This window comes from Chrysemys picta, chromosome 7 (genome assembly GCF_011386835.1).
Source record: "Chrysemys picta bellii isolate R12L10 chromosome 7, ASM1138683v2, whole genome shotgun sequence".
NCBI lineage: Eukaryota > Metazoa > Chordata > Testudines > Emydidae > Chrysemys > Chrysemys picta.
Window position 1 is genome coordinate 25,434,854 of NC_088797.1, and position 18,713 is coordinate 25,453,566.

Consider the following 18,713-nt stretch of genomic DNA (forward strand, 5'->3'; position numbering starts at 1 on the left):
TTGACGCTCACTGTCTATCATTAATTGTAGTAGACCCCCCCCAATATCCCACAACTGTGATTCAAAAAATGCTTAAAACCCACAAATTTGCACTACTGTGAAAATTTAAGTAGATTAGAAAGTATTAATAATAAACAGTGAGAGTGTTACAGTAGCCTCAAGGTTGCCAGAACTTACACTGGAGGCTGCACAGACCCTGGAATGTGCTCAGAAAGTGGAAAGGTGGCCTAAAGGCTCTTTTGCCCCTCACTAACTACACCAGGGCTGCACCTTGCATGCTGTGACCATTGAGACTTAGAACAATAGCTGGTCCCTCAGTTCTATTCTTATATCTGCCAGAAATGACCCTGTGCAACCTCTCAGTAAGAGGGAGAGAAAGATACTTGCAGTCTTCCTAAAATACATTTATGAGATCTTGCTCACAAATAGGGGCTAAGGTAGTCAGTCACTGGAAAGGAGGTGACTAGAACTCACTGTTTTTTTTTGTTTTGCTGCCTACCATACCTTTCCCTGATGACTAAGTTTGAGTGGCAGATCTTGCTACACCTGTGATGGAGAAAATGGAGCACTGCTCCATCATAGTTGAAAGAGGAGAGGAAGATATCTCTGCTTTTTGGGAGGAGGCTGTGGTCATCCTCCTTTTTACCCCTCCCCCCACTTTTTTTTTTAATTTCTACCTTTCCTAGGCCAAGGAGTGGTGGCAGCTAAGGATACCACTGCTCCTGTATTCCTGTAGGTAGGAAAACATCCCTATTTCACCCCCCTACACTAAACCTGAAATCACTGATCTCAACACCGTAAAGCACTAACACCGAACTTCTTTGCTAAGCTCACCTAGAACAAACTGCAGGAATCCTCAGCAACATGCTGGCTTCAGTCCCCATAATTGAACACCATTTTGCAAATATGGTGTAGCTAGAGGAATATTCAAAAGTGATGGATCTTTGGCAAGCATTTCCACGAGCTCAGAGAAACCCAGCCAAATGGAATTGGACAATGTAATGGATCCAGCTACATAGACAGTTTCTATTTACAATCTCCCACGTGTACATGCCAGCTAAGGTCTGGCGATTTTGGAATCCCAGCTAGCTCATTCAGAATTGGACAATAAAGACGACTGTCACCTTTGTCTTCCTCATATTTTGCAGGGGCATTGTGTGGGGAAAGGGGTATATCTGCTACCGGTGTACCAAATGTGCAGGGGCAGAAGCATGTCTCCCTAGAAGCACAGTAATTATTACAATATATTGTAACTGTTTATAGTTCTGCTGGAATGCTTGCAGACTTTCTCCCTCTAGCTGCTTTACCCAACGTATTTGTCGTGCTTCTATAGCTGTAATGCTTTGGTGAAAGAAGTGGCACTAGTCAAAACTGCAAATTAATTACTTCTGTCAATAAATTACTGGTAGAACCTGCTGATCTTTTGGTTAGACCACTGCTGCACCAAACAATATGACACTACATTAGGACATATTCTCATTAGGAAAATAATGCAAAGTAGGTCAGAGAGTTGAAGTTCCACTAGTAAGTGTTCCTGCTTTCATGAATTAATTTTTAATTGCAGAATGGGAGTGCAACCTGAAAAGAACCTGATACTGAATGAAATAAAGTGACACAAACACTGTTTGCAAAGGCCAGTTTTCTAGTATTGTAGTTTAGCAGTTCAAACTGATGTTTAATGTTCAGAACGAAAGGCATTATTGTTATGCCTATGAATAGGCATACTTTCACTTACACCAAAAAAGTTCTGTGTGAAAGATATGCAAACTTGTAGGGTATTAAAATGTGAGCTATTTTAGGAGTTTTGTTATAGTATGCACTTTGCACTCCCACCCACCTATACCAGGTCATTTAGCAGAGGAAAACTATGAAGCATTTGTGCTGATCATCCAAGTCTACTACCTCAATTGGCCTGGCCATGCAGAAAGACTGGCCTGAAGTAGAGAGAGTGTTCTTACTGAGATGCATAAATACCCGCACCTCTTGGGCACTTGTTGTGCAAGTGTTTCCCATACCTGGTCTTGCTGCTTCCCTTTCCTGCTTGTCTCTGTTCAGATGAGTTCCCCTTTCCTCACAATTCCTTGGACTGCTCCTTAAAGAACCCCAAAATGTCTTTCTTTCTGTAGCCAGACAAGGACTCACTGCATCCAGCTGCAGTGAGCATATTTGCTTTGAACCACATTCTATTATCCACTAAATCACTCCTGTTTTACTAACTAGATGGATAGCAACATCATCTCAATAGTATCTTGACCCCATATAAAAAAGTATGTAGCCTTCAGAGGCATCAGTTGATGTTTTATGTGCAGTGTCCATACTCTTAAATATTTTAAACTTTTCACTAAAAAGAAACAGATCTCATTCAAAGTGTTTTCACTAAATCTTGTGGAGCTATGTCATTACCATTAATTTACTAGAGGTAACGAAGCAAACATTATGTACCTTATACAAATGTGCACATGCTTTTCTTTTGAACAAATTCAGTTATATGACTTTGTTAAGTCACTTCTTATTTTTATAGATAGTCTGGGAATCCAAAAACAGATTTCCATGTTGACAAAATAAAACCTAATTTAGGGAAGGTGTTTATAACAATTCATACTTCAGATTAACAAAGTAAAATATTTTTCATAATTGCTATATGATTGCCAGCCCTGTTAAGTCTTTTGCTGTGAGTGGATAGCTACACCTTGACAGGCTCAACCACCAGTTGTGGGAATGTCATCCCCTTAAGATAGGGTCCTGATGTGCTGTGAAAAAATTATTCCACTTTTATCCCAGAGTTGAATCACCCCCTTCCAACTTTCTTAAGTGCTCAACTGTCTCAGAGCTAGGAAAAGAAAGAAGCTAAAGATGAGAGTAATATAAGAAACACCAGGGCAAAAAAGTAGGATGAAAAACAGGGATAGAATCAAGACTAGGGCTAAAAGGATGGGAAATGATTATGAAAATACAAAACTTTAAAATGTTCAATTCAGATTTAGCTCATACTGTACCTGGCGTAATTCTGATAGTCCTTTGAGGATTGCCTGTTGTCGGTCTCTGTTTTTCACCACATTAGGATTAAGAAGTGGATCTCTCACATGATCAGAACTAAAAATCTGTCGTGGTGTATGGCAAGAATCTAAAGATAAGTATAAATCAAATTAATTATACTAAGTAACTGTTTCAATTTTACTTTAATTTCTTCCAAGTAATCTTTACATAGGCTTTGCAGAATTTTTTTTTTTAATAATTAACGGAAAATATCAATGTTTATTTTTAAGCATGTTTTTTCTATTTCTATAGATTTAACTTTTCACAGTTGCAAGAAATTATGGGGAGATCGGACAACTAGGGGTAGATGATAATTGTTAATGCCAGTGGACGCTGAGATTCAAAAAAGTTAAAGCTGCATAACCATTAAAACACAAATTGTCAATATTACATATCAAAATATACAAAGTAAATATCCTTAAAACAAACTAAGTCCTTAAGAAGCATTTTTTTTTCTTTGCCTATCTTGTAAATTTTGGTTACCATTAGGGCTGTCAAGTGATTAAAAAAATTAATCGCAATGTTAAACAATAACAGAATACCATTTATTTAAATATTTTTGGACGTTTTCTACATTTTCAAATATATTGATTTCAATTACAACACAGAATACAAAATGTACAGTGCTCACTTTATATTTATTTTTGATTACAAATATTTGCACTGTAAAAAACAAAAGAAATAGTATTTTCAATTCACCTGATATAAATACTGTAGTGCAATCTCTTTATCATGAAAGTTGAACTTACAAATGTAGAATTATGTACAAAAAAATAACTGCATTCCAAAATAAAACAATGTAAAACTTTAGAGCCTACAAGTCCACTCAGTCCTATTTCAGCCAATCGGCTCAGACAAACAAGTTTGGTTACATTTGCAGGACATAAAGCTGCCCGCTTCTTGTTTATAATGTCACCTGAAAGTGAGAACAGGCGTTCGCATGGCACTGTTGTAGCCGGCGTCGCAAGATATTTATGTGCCAGATGCACTAACGATTCATATGTCCCTTCATGCTTCAATCACCATTCCAGAGGATATGCATCCATGCTGATGACGGGTTCTGCTCAATAACGATCCAAAGCAGAGTGGACCAATGCATATTCATTTTCATCATCTAAGTCAGATGCCACCAGCAGAAGGTTGATTTTCTGTTTTGGTGGTTCGTGTTCTGTAGTTTCCGCATCAGAGTGTTGCTCTTTTAAGAGTTCTGAAAGCATGCTCCAGACCTCATCCCTTTCAGATTTTGGACGGCACTTCATATTCTTAAACGTTGGGTCGAGTGATGTAGCTATTTTTAGAAATATCATATTGGTACCTTCTTTGCCTTCTGTCAAATCTGCAGTGACAGTGTTCGTAAATCAACATGTGCTGGGTCATCATCCGAAACTGCTATAACATGAAATATATGGCAGAATGCGGGCAAAACAGAGCAGGGGACATACAATTCTCCTCCAAGGAGTTCAGTCACAAATTTAATTGACACACTATTTTTTTAATGAACATCATCAGCATGGAATCATGGCTTCCGGAATGGTGGCTGAAGCATGACGGGGCATACGAATGTTTAGCTTTGTTAACTTTATTTTCTTTTAACACTATCCATTAGTGGCCTACCAAGTACAGGCTCTCTGTATAATACTGCGCCACAACTGATAAGGATCCTTTATAAGGATAAATGTCAGAGACTTCAGTGCACTATTTACATCAGGTATTCACACAACTCTTAAAACTAAATCACTATAACCCCTCCCTCCCCCATCTTAATATCGGTTTACAATATGTTTCAGTACCATTAAACTGTCGATATTGTGGATCATGTGTTGAAGGTCTAGTCATTGGTGCATCTGGATCAAGGTAATAAATTTCATTTGTTCGCACATAGGGAATAAAATGAGAAGAGGGTGGCCGTTCAGCTTCAATAACTGGAGAAGACGATTTCCTCTGTTGCATGTCTGTGTTGATATTTTTTTCTCTTCCGCTATTGCCATTCTGAATTGGGAAATTAGAAGTATTTATCTGCCTTTGTTGTACTTGGTATAATCTGTTTTTAACTGCTGGAACAGGTGGTGATTCAGATCTGTGCAAAACAATTTTAGTTAGACCAAAATTTTCAAGCAATATGCTTCATTTTATTAATACGCCTAAAAACTAATGAAATATTGTTTAATAGATCTTTAAACAAAATCTAAAATGATGTCTTCCCTCCCCTATGTGCTTTATGTGCACTACAAACATTTAGGCTTTTCACGCTTTTAGCGCAATGTGGCCAGAAACTCAAGGATCTTGCTAATTAGGAATTCCCAGATGACAAAGAATCAGCATAATGACTCTACGCTACTTCTCTTGACACTCCAGGATAGGCTGCATGGGTTGATGAAAGGGAGAACCTGCACAGTTCTGGTTATTCTCACCTGCCAAAATGGTCACTTGGGACCAAAGAGCAGTCTGAAGGCTTGGCCAGACCGGAGAATCAGGCCATGAATATTCTATTTCTATTAGCTTGCAGACAATTGTGGGCCCCTTTCCTAGACTGAGTGGCATCCTACAGTTTTCCTTCTATAGTATTTGACACTTTTATTTTAAACATTTAACAGAAATACCTGTTTTCTAGAATTAGCCATTTGCTTGTCATTCTCTCTGTACCTGAAAACAAGCTCTGTGCAATTTATATAAGTAATTCATATTAATTAAATCTGTGCTAGTTCTTTTAAGGATAAAATGCATTCTAAACCCTTTTTTATGAAGGCAAATGCAAATAGATGTGCTAGGCAAAAAATATATACTGCATAACGTCATGTTCCCTGCCCAAGCGACAGAAAGGAAAAGAGTAGATCCTGTTCTTAAATAACTAAACTTGCCCTCATTTTGGGACAGATTCTGCTGTCTAATATATGCGTTTAGCTCACAATGAAGCACATCAAAAGGCTATTTTGATCTGATCCAATATCTTCTCCTTACACAGAGAGGTTGCAAGAATGGGCCCTTCAATAAGGATTCATTTGGCACCTGGGTGCTTAAAGCAGTCTATGAGGGAAGTTAGTCAGCGACAACAGGAGCAGAGTTTACAAAAATGTGTACTTCCTGTATTGCCAATCCCAACCGTTCAAAAATAGTGAGTAAGGCCCCCCCCAAATTACAATTAACTTAAAAATCATCCAGTATTTTAGTAATAAATGTTAAATTAATTTAATTTGCCTTGTAGCACTGAAAACCAGTCAAGTTCATGTTTAAAGCTTTTCTCCACAACCATGAGGGAATTATTTGTGTATTTTTCTCTCATTACAAGTACAGTATCTTTGACATCTGACATTCCAGTTATGAAGGGGTTAAGGGAGATCAGAACACTCCAAATCTAAAGCAAATCCAAAGAACCTTTGAAAGACTCCACATTTGATCAGCTGCCATACTTTTATACTTAAATGTCCATCATAGTTTACCCAAGTATAGTACTCTCTGAAATGTTTTTTACTTAAGATATATATAAACTTTTACTTAAAAATGGTATATTTTTAGTAAAAAGTAAAAATGGCACTAAAACATACCTAATTTCTCATTCTTAATTTCCTTGTAATAACTGATTCAGAATGCAGACCTACCTTTCTTCATTCAAATGACTCTTCTGAGATTGTTCCTCCTAGAATAAGATCAAAAGAAGTAAAAAAAATTCTAATTTTTTATAATATATATTTTATTTTATAATGTTTTTTTTCCTTCTAAAGTTCCTAAAGTAGTGTTAGACCTGAATTCAGGGGAAATATACTTATCTAAGCCTTTAATCAAAGAGATGCTATTATAAACACTGCAGACCAAATTCATTGCTGATGTAATTCTCTGAAGACAACTTACACCTCCATGAAGTTAAATGTGCAGAGTAAGTTTGGGATTTCCAGAGCTGATGCAAAAGGTAAGAACACCAGGGACATTAAGGTCTGTAATGCTAGTAATGATTGGAGGTTGGGTGTGTACAGGTTGTTTGTGACTCAAGGGGGCACCCTTGAGATCATGACACTCCTTGACCAAGTTTTGCCATTAGAGGGAACCTCACTAACTCAGAGAAGGACACGTTCTGGACACTAGAGCAGTGGTGGGCAGCCTGCGGCCCATCAGGGTAATCTGATTGCTGGCCGCGAGACATTTTGCTGACATTGTCCATCCGCAGGCACAGCTACCCCCTGCCCCCGCAGCTCCCAGTGGCCACGGTTTGCCATTCCTGGCCAATGGGATCTGCGGAAAGGAGCGGGCCGCAGGGACGTGCTGGCCGCCACTTCCCACAGCTCCCATTGGCCAGGAATGGCAAACCGTGGCCACTGGGAGCTGCAGGGAGCCGTACGAGCAGACTATCAACATCAGCAAAAATGTTTCAAGGCTCACAATCAGATTAGTTGCCCACCACTGCACTAGAGGTACCACTAACTGCTACTCCTAGAGAAATTAAGGGTTAAAATTTCAAGCCTCAGAATCAGTTTGTCTAGTGGGGTGTCCATAGGAGTGGTACCCTGGAAGAGTGATTAGGCAAGAATTCCTTCCTCGACTCTTGTGAAGCCAAGGAAGCAGCTGAGATCTCTGCTAACGCTGTTGCATCAAAGCAGGTGAGACATAACACCTAATCACCAACTCAGAAAAAGGGCTGGCATCCTATCAGGGAAACACAAAATTGAAATCTCTAAGGGACGAAAGGGATGTGAGAGTGAATAATTCTCCATGGTATAAAGTAGGATTATGGAAATACACACACACATTATATTATATATATAAAAATATAGGTGGAAAAGTACCTACAGGTGGTTGGAACAATCAGAACCACCAGGATATAGGACCTGATGCAGTACATTTTATGGCTGGATCCATACTACCCAAAGCTTCAGGCTGAGCACTATTATTAAATGTAGGTCCCTTTTTCCAGACACCAGGGAAAACAGTTTTTTCTTATAAATGAAAACTATTAATTTATATATGGTTTATTAGACTTTTGAACAAGCAATTTATACCCTACTTCAATTTATCTTGTATTTTCACTTAAAGGCCAACTTTCCTGAAAACCAACTGCAGAACTCAGTTGTAACTGCCATCGTCGTTGACTAACATAAGTGAAAAACTGTCTTCAATTTTGCAATTCTATCCTCCACATTCATTTAAGACACATACATGAATACCTATGGAATTTCACAGATTACTTATTGTGCCTACAGTCTTTGAAGTAGTGCATTTGTAGCATTCATTTTCAGCCAAACAAATAAATGGCTTCTTGGCTGGCTATACAGAATTACAGAGGTCACTTTATCTCACAGACACATTTTTCACTGGAAGGTAGGCCTGGTGTGAAGGAAGGAATGAGGCACAATGTCAATGCTGGGAGGTGAGCAGTATCAGCAGTATTTTCTTTAAAGTATGGGAAGATAGGATTTTTTTTCAGCCATGGGCTGCTGATTATGTGTGTTTAGTGGAATGGGAGAAGGAAGAAAAGGTGCAATTATGAAGTATGTACTTTGCTGTCACAAATTCTCTCACAAGTCAACAATGGCTTTTTTGGTTGTTTGTGAAAATTAACATTGTTCTCCTGTATGTTTTCCTGCCTTTGATGGACACAGAGGGTCAAGTCAGTTTCATAATTTCAATCTTGAAGGGTACATCTACACTACCCACTGGATCGGCGGGTAGCAATCGATCTATCGGGGATCAATTTATCGTTTGTAGTGTAGATGCGATAAATCGATCCCCGATCGCTCTCCCGTCAACTGCTGAACTCCAGCTCAGCGAGAGGCGGAAGCAAAGTCGACGGGGGAGCCGTGGCCGTCGATCCCGTGCCGCGAGGACGCAAAGTAAGTAATTCTACGTCGATCTAAGATACGTCGATTTCAGCTACACTATTTTCGTGTAGACCAGGCCCAAGAGTACAATGATACACAGACTTGTATCTTGCTGCCAATCAGATTCCGTCTTTACACAAAGAATAAGTGACAACTAAATAACAGGGAATAAATACACAGAGGAGGGTTATGGTGACATCAAAATCCAGGTGAGTGAAATCTGAACGTATTATGTCACTAGAATACCCACGTTACTGAACTAAGTGCTGGAGTTGCACCAATGATCTAGCCCAGACACAAATGAGATATTAAGTGAGCCAAGGTTATGATGAAAAATTTTTGCTGTTAAACACCAAATCATTACCTTTGTGACTGCATGTCCCTTACTCTTTGTGTTAGTTTCCTGGTGAGGTGAAGGAGGCCTTTCTGGAGAGACTTCTTTCTTTTGGCAGAGTTTGCCAGGAGTATTTCTTTCTACCAATTGAAGCAGCTCTATCTGTCGTCTTACTTTCTTTTCCTCCCTTTGCTTTTGTAGCCGTCTAGGGTATCTTTCTGATGCTGGAATATACCTTTTCCCAGGTTTGTTTATGTTCCAGTCGGGTCTCTTTCCATATTTTTCCATAGGTTTTGTTTGTTTCTCTTTTCTTGCAAATTGGTTATATAAATCACTGTAACTGCCGTTATTCTCTTTTTCTGAAATTTTAGTTTTATCTGGATACTGCATTTCTTTCTTGCATTTTTTGATGTTAAATTTCTCTTTATATTCTATGGAAATATCTGGAGATGTACAGTCCACAGTTCTTCTTTCTACAACTGGCTCAGTACATGTTTCAGTTCTGATATATGCTCTGGTGTCAAAGTCATCTAAAAACAAAAGTATCTCTTTTATATTTTTCTAAGCAGGCCACATGACTTCTTTGATTTATATTTCAGTATTTAGTCTATAAATGCATTACTACTCACTTCATTCAAAACATTGGTTGCTACAATATTGGCATACTCTTTTATTCCTTCTGATGTTTCAGAGTAAACAGCACAGGGGAGAACCAACATAGTGATCAGATAAACTCAGTCCATGTTTAAAAACATGGGGAACAAAATGTAAGAAAACTTAAAATATAAATGAAATGAAACTACATTGTCTTGATATATAGAGTTCATCTTGTATTGTGATAGCCCAATGATGAACAACAACATGAAGCTTTTATATAAATATCTAAGGTGCATCTTGTTCATTGTTTGTTAGATCATATTCACCATTTTAAGTGCTACTGAATGTAACAGGCATTCTCAATCTGGTTTCTTTTTTCTCTTCTCTGACAGGGGTTTTGAGTTAGGAGCTGACTCAGTAACCTGTCACTTGGATCCCCACCAATATAGGTTAATTGGGATCTAAGTGGAAGACCAATTAACAAATAGGGTCACAGCTGAAGGGCTAATTAGAGGGAAAAGCTATCCTAGCAGCTGGGAGCAGATACATAGAGAGGAAGGAAACCCTGGAAAGGGTGGAGGTGCAGAACTTGAAGGAAGACAGACCTGGTTGTTCTTAGTACTGCTTCCTTTTTCCTTAGTAAGAGGAGAGCTGACTAGGACTTGTACATATGTAAATAGTACTATAGGTAGTGGCCTGATAGAACGCTATAATAAAGAACAGTGGTGGGGAAGTTGGCTGGAGTGTGTGGGTCTGTACCTAAGGCAAGAGAGACTCCCAGGGGACCACCCTGCAACATACTTGGGGGCTTCTCCAGGACCCGTGTCCCTCATCTGTGCAGGAAGCCAAAGAGGGAGCCAGCGCCAGGGTCAATAGTCTGGGAAATGGAAGAAATCCTGAAATGGATTATGGAATAGTAAAAGGAGCTGCAGTAGTCCACACAGTTTTTTCAACAGTCCTACCAACCAGAGCAGCAGGCCCAGATAGTGTGGCAGGCAGACCAACAGAATGTTCTCCAGGACTTTATCAAGGAACAGATGGCCATACAGCATGGGATACTGCAGAATCTGGTGCGTCCCGTGGTCGGGGTTAACAATAGAGCCCAGGGAACTGGACATTGTAAAGTGGCTCCAAAAAATGACCTTGAGGCCTTTCACCAAACTTTTGAGAGGGTGGCTTTAAGTTCTGGTTGGGATAAGACATCATGGGCTTTGCAAGTGGCTCCTTATCTGATGGGCAAAGCCCAAGCAACCCTAAGTGAAGAACATGCCATCGCAGATAGGATGGTTCTGTTGTCAGAAAGGTCCCAACAGAAATTTAGGATGGTGAAAAGCACAGAGGCTGTCAAGTCTGGGCTACTAGCTGGTTGTTACCCCCAGAGAGCCAGGGGGTGGAGGAAGTGATGGATGTCTGATCGTAGAATAGTTCTTGCAAGGTCTTCCTGTGGTGGGGAGTATATGGGTGAACAGGCATCAATCCTCAACATTGGACAGCGTGGGGAAGCTGACTGAAAAATTCGTAGAGGCTGACCTACCCAGAAAGACAGTTCATCTCTTGCTGAGACAGGAGATGAGAAAGAAGTTGGTAGATGCTCAGCCAGGAAAAGGGACTGAGAAAAGGAGAGAGAAGTCCAAAGGGCCCTCATACTCTGCCAGAAGAGGGATGGTGTGTTACCAAATGTCGGTGGCCAGGACCCATAGAGAGTGTTCGTGTATGGACTGCAAGTTAGTGCTTTTGTTCTGAGAGACTTGATGTAACTCCAGTAGATGTTACCAGGGAGGGCAGTAAGGTTAGAATGTATACATGGGGAAAGGAGACATTCCTCTTGGAGGTCAAGAGAGTGATTATATGGAAGGTGGGAGTGGTGGAGGCTTTACCCCATACAGTTGTGTTGGGTCTGAACTGGAAACCCTTCCCAGTGAGAGAGAGGAAACTCCAAGGAGCTCACAGGGTCAGTTATGGAATGTGGAAAAGGAGCTAGAAGAAAGGGGCTGTCAGAAATAAAAAAAACCCAGGCAGGGAGAGAAAAGTCAGGAAGGTCAACAAGAGAGAAGAGAGTCTGGTAGAGGAGGAAGGAAAACAGAGGTATAACAGGGGCTGATGACTGAGACCCATAGGGATATAGCTGATAAAACAAGGGTTTCCTGGGAAGTCCCAGGAATGGACCAGAGCAAGAATGAGATGTCAGGGACAGAACAAAGTGTCATGGAGAGTGAAGAGAGCCTAGAATTAGAGGTAGAGTAGCAACAAATTAGAGGGAAGGTCAGATTGTCTTCAGGCCAAGAGCATTCTACTGACAGGCAGAGACTGAATTGTGGGGACAATCCCCACCCACAGTTGTTGTTTTTTTTGGGGTGGGTGGGTGGAAAACAGAAGACAGCCATTAAGGAGCTGTGAATAAACCCAAAGATGAGGTCCCACAAAAATCAGAGGATGGTGATAAAGGCAGAGCTCAGCCCAAAAGAAAAGAGAGCATTTGGAAGAAGATGGTGAGGTGTGTGACAGGTTCTGAGTCAGGAGCTGACTCAGTAACCTGTCACTCAAATCCCCACCAATATAGGTCAATATAGGGATCTAAGTGGAAGACCCAGTAACAAGTAGAGCCACAGCTGAAGGGCTAATCAGAGGAGAGACACAACCCTAGCAGCTGGGAGGAGATAAATCGAGAGGAAGAAAACCCTGGAAAGAGGGGTGGGGAATGCAGAACCTAAAGAAAGGCACAGCTGATCTCTTTTTCCCCAGAAGTAAGAGGGGAGCTGACTGGGATGCATATATAGATTCATAGATTCTAGGACTGGAAGGGACCTCGAGAGGTCATCGAGTCCAGTCCCCTGCCCGCATGGCAGGACCAAATACTGTCTAGACCATCCCTGATAGACATTTATCTAACCTACTCTTAAATATCTCCAGAGAGATTCCACACCCTCCCTAGGCAATTTATTCCAGTGTTTAACCACCCTGACAGTTAGAAATGTTGACTCATATTTAGCTTGTGGTCCACTACAACCCATAGATCCCTTTCTGCCGTATTCCTTCCTAGATAGTCTCTTCCCATTCTGTATGTGTGAAACTGATTTTTTCTTCCTAAGTGGAGCACTTTGCATTTGTCTTTGTTAAACTTCATCCTGTTTAACTCAGACCATTTCTCCAATTTGTCATTGGAGATCATTTTGAATTATGACCCTGTCCTCCAAAGCAGTTGCAATCCCTCCCAGTTTGGTATAATCCGCAAACTTAATAAGCGTACTTTCTATGCCAATATCTAAGTCATTGATGAAGATATTGAACAAAGCCGGTCCCAAAACAGACCCCTGCGGTACCCCACTCGTTGTGCCTTTCCAGCAGGATTGGGAATCATTAACAACAACTCTGAGTACGGTTATCCAGCCAGTTATGCACGCACCTTATAGTAGCCCCATCTAAATTGTATTTGCCTAGTTTGAATACACAACATACCTCTTCTTCTAAAAGGGAAAACTTTCTTTCATTGTTTAAAACAAATAAACCACCTTCCCACCCTACCAGTCCCCTTCATACATTAGGCACACCCCAAATACTTCTTAATTCCTTAGAATTTGCAAATCTCCACTGATCTTTCTATACTTGCTGCCAAGCCCAAAATATAGCTTTCTAGTTAAAGAAACAAAAAATATTTCAATGGAATTTCCCAACCCACTTGAGGGCTGGAGGTTAGTGACTGTGCACCTACTCTAGGTATTTGTTGCAATAAAAAAACTTATCTAGTTAAACTAAAAGGCACACAATGGCTGTATATTTTTACTAAATAAAATAATTTTTGCCTTAACTATATGCTAAGAAATGTAAAGTGTCCTTGATCGTCATTTCTAGTAATAATGTTTGACATCTGGGAACAAATTGGAATGTCTTGGTATGTGTTAGCCAAAGGACCTCTCAATACCAACTGGCAAAGGTTCCTGGCAGGCCTGACAAACTCACTACACCTAACACTTTGCTGTTATAGTATTTATCTATAAAGAATACCATGTGAGTTCTTAAATGAAAGCCAGGATCATGCTAGTCCTTAATAACCTGTGAAATGTATGTACTGATTTATATTTAAAGTTATGTATATTAAAAGTTATGTCCCTATAGTTTGTTTCAAGATGTTACTCACCAGCACAGGTGAAAAACCAGTTTTGCCAGACAAAGGGATGTATAGTCACATGGCTACATAGGTTCATGTGTAGTTTAGGCATTGTAAGCAGAACACAATGGGAGCTATACTTGTATTTCAAGACATCTTGACTCTAGGGTCAACACAATGAGTGTTGGTTAATATAAGGAGAAGCAAAAAGCCATTTAGTTATCCAGTGGCTGAGGAAACCCCTTGAAAGGGGTGAGATGTATTCATGAAAATTTGGATCTTGTTTTTTGTCTGAAAACCAGCAGCTCTGTCTAAGACTGAATCCCTGTGAGAAAATGGTTATATTTCCTATTTTATAAAGTAGATTAATAAGTGTTACTAGTTCTGTTTCTACCCACTAGCGTTACTCAGTATCTCTCTCTATATTTGATCATAAGTTTGATTTTTCACTATAAGTACATTTCACTGTTGTGGTGTTATACATGACCTGATTTTGAGTTCTATCAGTCAAGCTGTGTGTATTTGGCTCCTCTGGGGATAGTGAACCTAGTAATTACGGTGGATGTCCAGTGACAGGGGCTGGACACTATAGGGAGCATTCTGAGGACTAAGGGGTTGGTGTATACTTAGCACTAACCTGCACAGAAAGGGGAGGTCTGCAGAGACCTGGAAGTAAGTGCTTGTGGAGCCAAAGGCTATTTGTTTCAGGGAGCTAAAACATAGTAGGGACAGACAAGACTACTCCACCCTACGGGCATGTAGTGATGAGGTACCTGACTACCCTAAGGACCCTCACTGTATGAGATTTGGATATACTACCTACTTTTATGCATGTTTTGCAAGGAGGAATTGTGGAAGGCTTTGCCAATTATTAAACAAAATGCTTTTATACCCTAACTCCAAAATCACTAGCAGCAATTTTCTAGTATCTTCGCTACCTCTTTAGGGCCCCAATTCATAAGATATTAGGCGTGTACTTAAGCATGAGAGTAATTCATAGATTCTAGGACTGGAAGGGACCTCGAGAGGTCGAGTCCAGTCCCCTGCCCTCATGGCAGGACCAAATACTGTCTAGACCATCCCTGATAGATAGACATTTATCTAACCTACTCTTAAATATCTCCAGAGATGGAGATTCCACAACCTCCCTAGGCAATTTATTCCAGTGTTTAACCACCCTGACAGTTAGGAACCTTTTCCTAATGTCCAACCTAAACCTCCCTTGCTGCAGTTTAAGCCCATTGCTTCTTGTTCTATCCTTAGAGGCTAAGGTGAACAAGTTTTCACCCTCCTCCTTACGACACCCTTTTAGATACCTGAAAACTGCTATCATGTCCCCTCTCAGTCTTCTCTTTTCCAAACTAAACAAACCCAATTCTTTCAGCCTTCCTTCATAGGTCATGTTCTCAAGACCTTTAATCATTCTTGTTGCTCTTCTCTGGACCCTTTCCAATTTCTCCACATCTTTCTTGAAATGCGGTGCCCAGAACTGGACACAATACTCCAGTTGAGATCTAACCAGCGCAGAGTAGAGCAGAAGAATGACTTCTTGTGTCTTGCTCACAACACACCCGTTAATGCATCCCAGAATCACGTTTGCTTTTTTTGCAACAGCATCACATTCCATTGAAGTTAATGGGAATATTCATGTGTTTAAAGTGAGGTATATGTTTAAGTACCTTGCTGAACTGGGTCCTATTTTGTTTACTCACATGACCTTGAGTTAGTGCCACACACTGCAGTCAGACCCATATGGATTTGTTATAAGATAGGTACAGACTATGCCAAGCACCCTATGTATTCAAACCTGGTAATACAGTTAATTTGGGCAACAGGCTGATAATACTCTTATGCAGTGCTTGTGAAACATGAAGGCACATAAGTCTAAGCATGCCTTCCTTTCTCAGGAATATCACATCTCGTCCAGCGTTAGGCCTTGTCTATGCTACACAGTTTTGTCAGCAAAAGGCGGCTTTTGTTGACTAAACAGTGGAGGTGCAGGCATGACAATGCTCCTCCTGCCAGCAAACTCTCCTGCTGTGTCAACAAAATAAAAACCACCTCAATGAGAAGCGTAGAGCTTATTGTGGCAAAGTTAGATCGACAGAGCATCAGTATATACACTGACAGGTTTCAGGGTAGCGGCCATGTTAGTCTGTATCCTCAAAAAGAACAGGAAGAAGTGGGTTGTAGCCCACGAAAACTTATGCTCTAATAAATTTGTTAGTCTCTAAGGTGCCACAAGTACTCCTGTTCTTTTTGAGTATATACACTGTATTCATTACGTTGCTGTAACTGGCCTACCAGGAGGTATCCCCGATGCCCTCCATGACTGCTCTGATCACTGTTTTAAACTCCAGAGCCCTGTATCCAGCTACATAGGCATGTGCCCCTCCCCTTTCTAAGCCCAGGAAGTTTTGAAACTGCTCAGTGTGGAGAGCTCACATAGCTACTGCCCAGCTGAGCATGCCAGCTCCAGCAGCAAACACACTCCTGCCTGGACTACTGGGGAAGAGGTGGATCTCCTAGGTCTGTGGGGAGAGAAGGCTGTGGGAGAACTCTTAGGAAATCACAGAATCAAAACATTAACTTGGAATCCAGCTGTCCCTGGCACTGGGACTGTAGCAGCAGGCAGGCTGCTGCTGGGGGGGAGGGAAGGGGCAAGAAGGGAAGAGACTGCTGTACAGGGAAGGGAGGTGGGGGCTGATGTCGGAGTATCCCCTTCCCCCTGCTGGTGTACCAATCTCTGCTGAGCTGGGGTGGGGAGACACCAGTGTTTGCCTCAGGATTGGTTGCTTCTGTGGGTTTCTTTTGTAAGTGTTCAGCAATATCAGTTTGGTTATAATACAGAGTGCCACTTTAAAAAGTGATTTTAAATGTGTTACTTTTCATGCACACACAGTAATCATTACAGGGTTCAAAGCACAGTACAAACAAACAAGGCCAGGCTCAGCACACTAAAGCAACACACATCACTGTGGTTCAATGTTAATATGCTCCTTCAAGGCATCCCCCCAGCCGAATAGCCCCTTGTTAGGCTTCTCTTATAGCCTTGTGATCTTAATGCACAATACTGAAGAGCAGATCCATACTTTCTGATAGAGGTGGCTGGGTTGCAGGTTATAAGGGCAGTTGAAAAGCAGCAGGGTGGATAAAAATCAATGATTTTTAAAATAAATAAATACAAAAATCGGATTTTTTATTTAAATCAGATTTTTTTTGATAAAATGCTTTTGGAGGAAAAAAACCTACCTAAAGATAGTTTTAATTAAGATACATTATGGCTCAAAGATATCCCATCATGGAATAGGAATTATAAATACTAATTTTATAGTATGAGACAATATATTCATGTAATGTTTAAGAAAAGTTTTGTAAATGAGTTCCAATAGTTCATGGATTAGGGACCCAATCTTACGGGGTTCCAGGAGCTTCTGTATAGATTATTTAGGTTAATGTTTCTATCTACCCATTGGGACTCAGTGCTCAGTCTAGAAGATACCATCAGATGCTTAATTTTGCAGTTCTCAAACTGTGGATTTGTGTCTCCAGAGATAACATTCTTGTTAACAGCAAAAATGTTTTTAAATAAATAAATAATATATAGAGGTGAGAAATAAAAGACCTCAACCCTATTGTCCCTCTGCAAATTTGTGTACTAGAGTCAATCCCTTACCTCTCTAAAAGTACAAAGTTTCAAAAAGTTCAATAAATAGAAGATTGTTGGGGGCAGAACTACACTCTGCCCCCACTATATCAAGAACTGGCCTAATGTGATGACAGTTTGTGAACAAAATCGTGAAAAAATAGATGGCACTGTCACAGCCAAAGTTCTCAACATTGGGCTTAAGAGAAATGTTGAACACATGCTGAATACCCTGAAGCCTATTTCTGTAGCCTTGAACAAAATGCAGGGAAATAGCTGTTTTATTGCTTACGCTGTTGAAATTTGGAAGGAACTGAATGAGATCTTAAAAAGAGAAATATGCAATGACAGACTTAAATTACAAGTATTAAAAAAATGAATGGGACAAGCATTATCTCCAGCTCATTTTCTTGCAAATATTCTTCAGCAGTTAAGGTTTGACCCTGGTACCGAGTATTGAGAAGAGGAGTAGGCTATGACATGGACATCCAGCAATCATCCCTCCATAATGCCAACTATAATAAACTTCAGAGTGAAGTATCAGGGGGTAGCCGTGTTAGTCTGTATCTACAAAAACAACAAGGAGTCTGGTGGCACCTTAAAGACTAACAGATTAATTTGGGCATAAGCTTTCGTGAGTAAAAACCTCACTTCTTCGGATGCATAGAGTGAAAGTTACAGATGCAGGCCGTGTTATCAGCCTGTTGCCCAGTGTTGACAGGGCCAATTCAATCAGGGTGGATGTAGTCCACTCCCAATAATAGATGAGGAGGTGTCAACACTGGTTCTCCACTTGTGAAGTAACTCCCTGCTCTCCATGTGTCAGTATATAATGCCTGCATCTGTAACTTTCACTCTATGCATCCGAAGAAGTGCTTATGCTTTACTCACGAAAGCTTATGCCCAAATTAATCTGTTAGTCTTTAAGGTGCCACCAGACTCCTTTTTCAGAGTGAAGGGTGAACCACTCAAGAAATATATGTTTGCTGCTGATGTTTTAAAGAAAATCACACCAGTGAACTGGTGGAAGTCACTTAAACACTTGGATTCAGAGACTGTTGAAGTGATAATCTCACTTTTAACAGTAGTAGCTTCTTCTGCCGGTGAAGAAAGAATATTTTCTTTCTTTGGACTAATTCATTCCAAATTGAGAAATCGTTTGGGACCTGAAAAAGCAGGAAAGCTTGT

General features: G+C 40.4%; 1 protein-coding gene across 5 annotated transcripts in view; it reads right to left on the bottom strand.

Annotated features, from left to right (window-relative positions):
• Nucleotides 1-18,713, bottom strand: part of CCDC66 (coiled-coil domain containing 66) — a 65,408-nt gene that overhangs the window by 22,176 nt on the left and 24,519 nt on the right. For 4 of the 5 annotated variants that reach the window (XM_065550994.1, XM_042842303.2, XM_065550995.1 and 1 more), the window contains exons 15-18: nucleotides 9,208-9,707; nucleotides 6,633-6,670; nucleotides 4,827-5,113; nucleotides 2,997-3,124 (exon numbers count right to left, since the gene is read on the bottom strand). In XM_065550994.1, the coding sequence (XP_065407066.1) occupies nucleotides 2,997-3,124; nucleotides 4,827-5,113; nucleotides 6,633-6,670; nucleotides 9,208-9,707 (953 nt within the window). Of the gene's footprint in view, nucleotides 1-2,996; nucleotides 3,125-4,826; nucleotides 5,114-6,578; nucleotides 6,671-9,207; nucleotides 9,708-18,713 lie in introns of those variants that run through there. The other variant, XR_010589052.1, reaches the window with a different exon arrangement.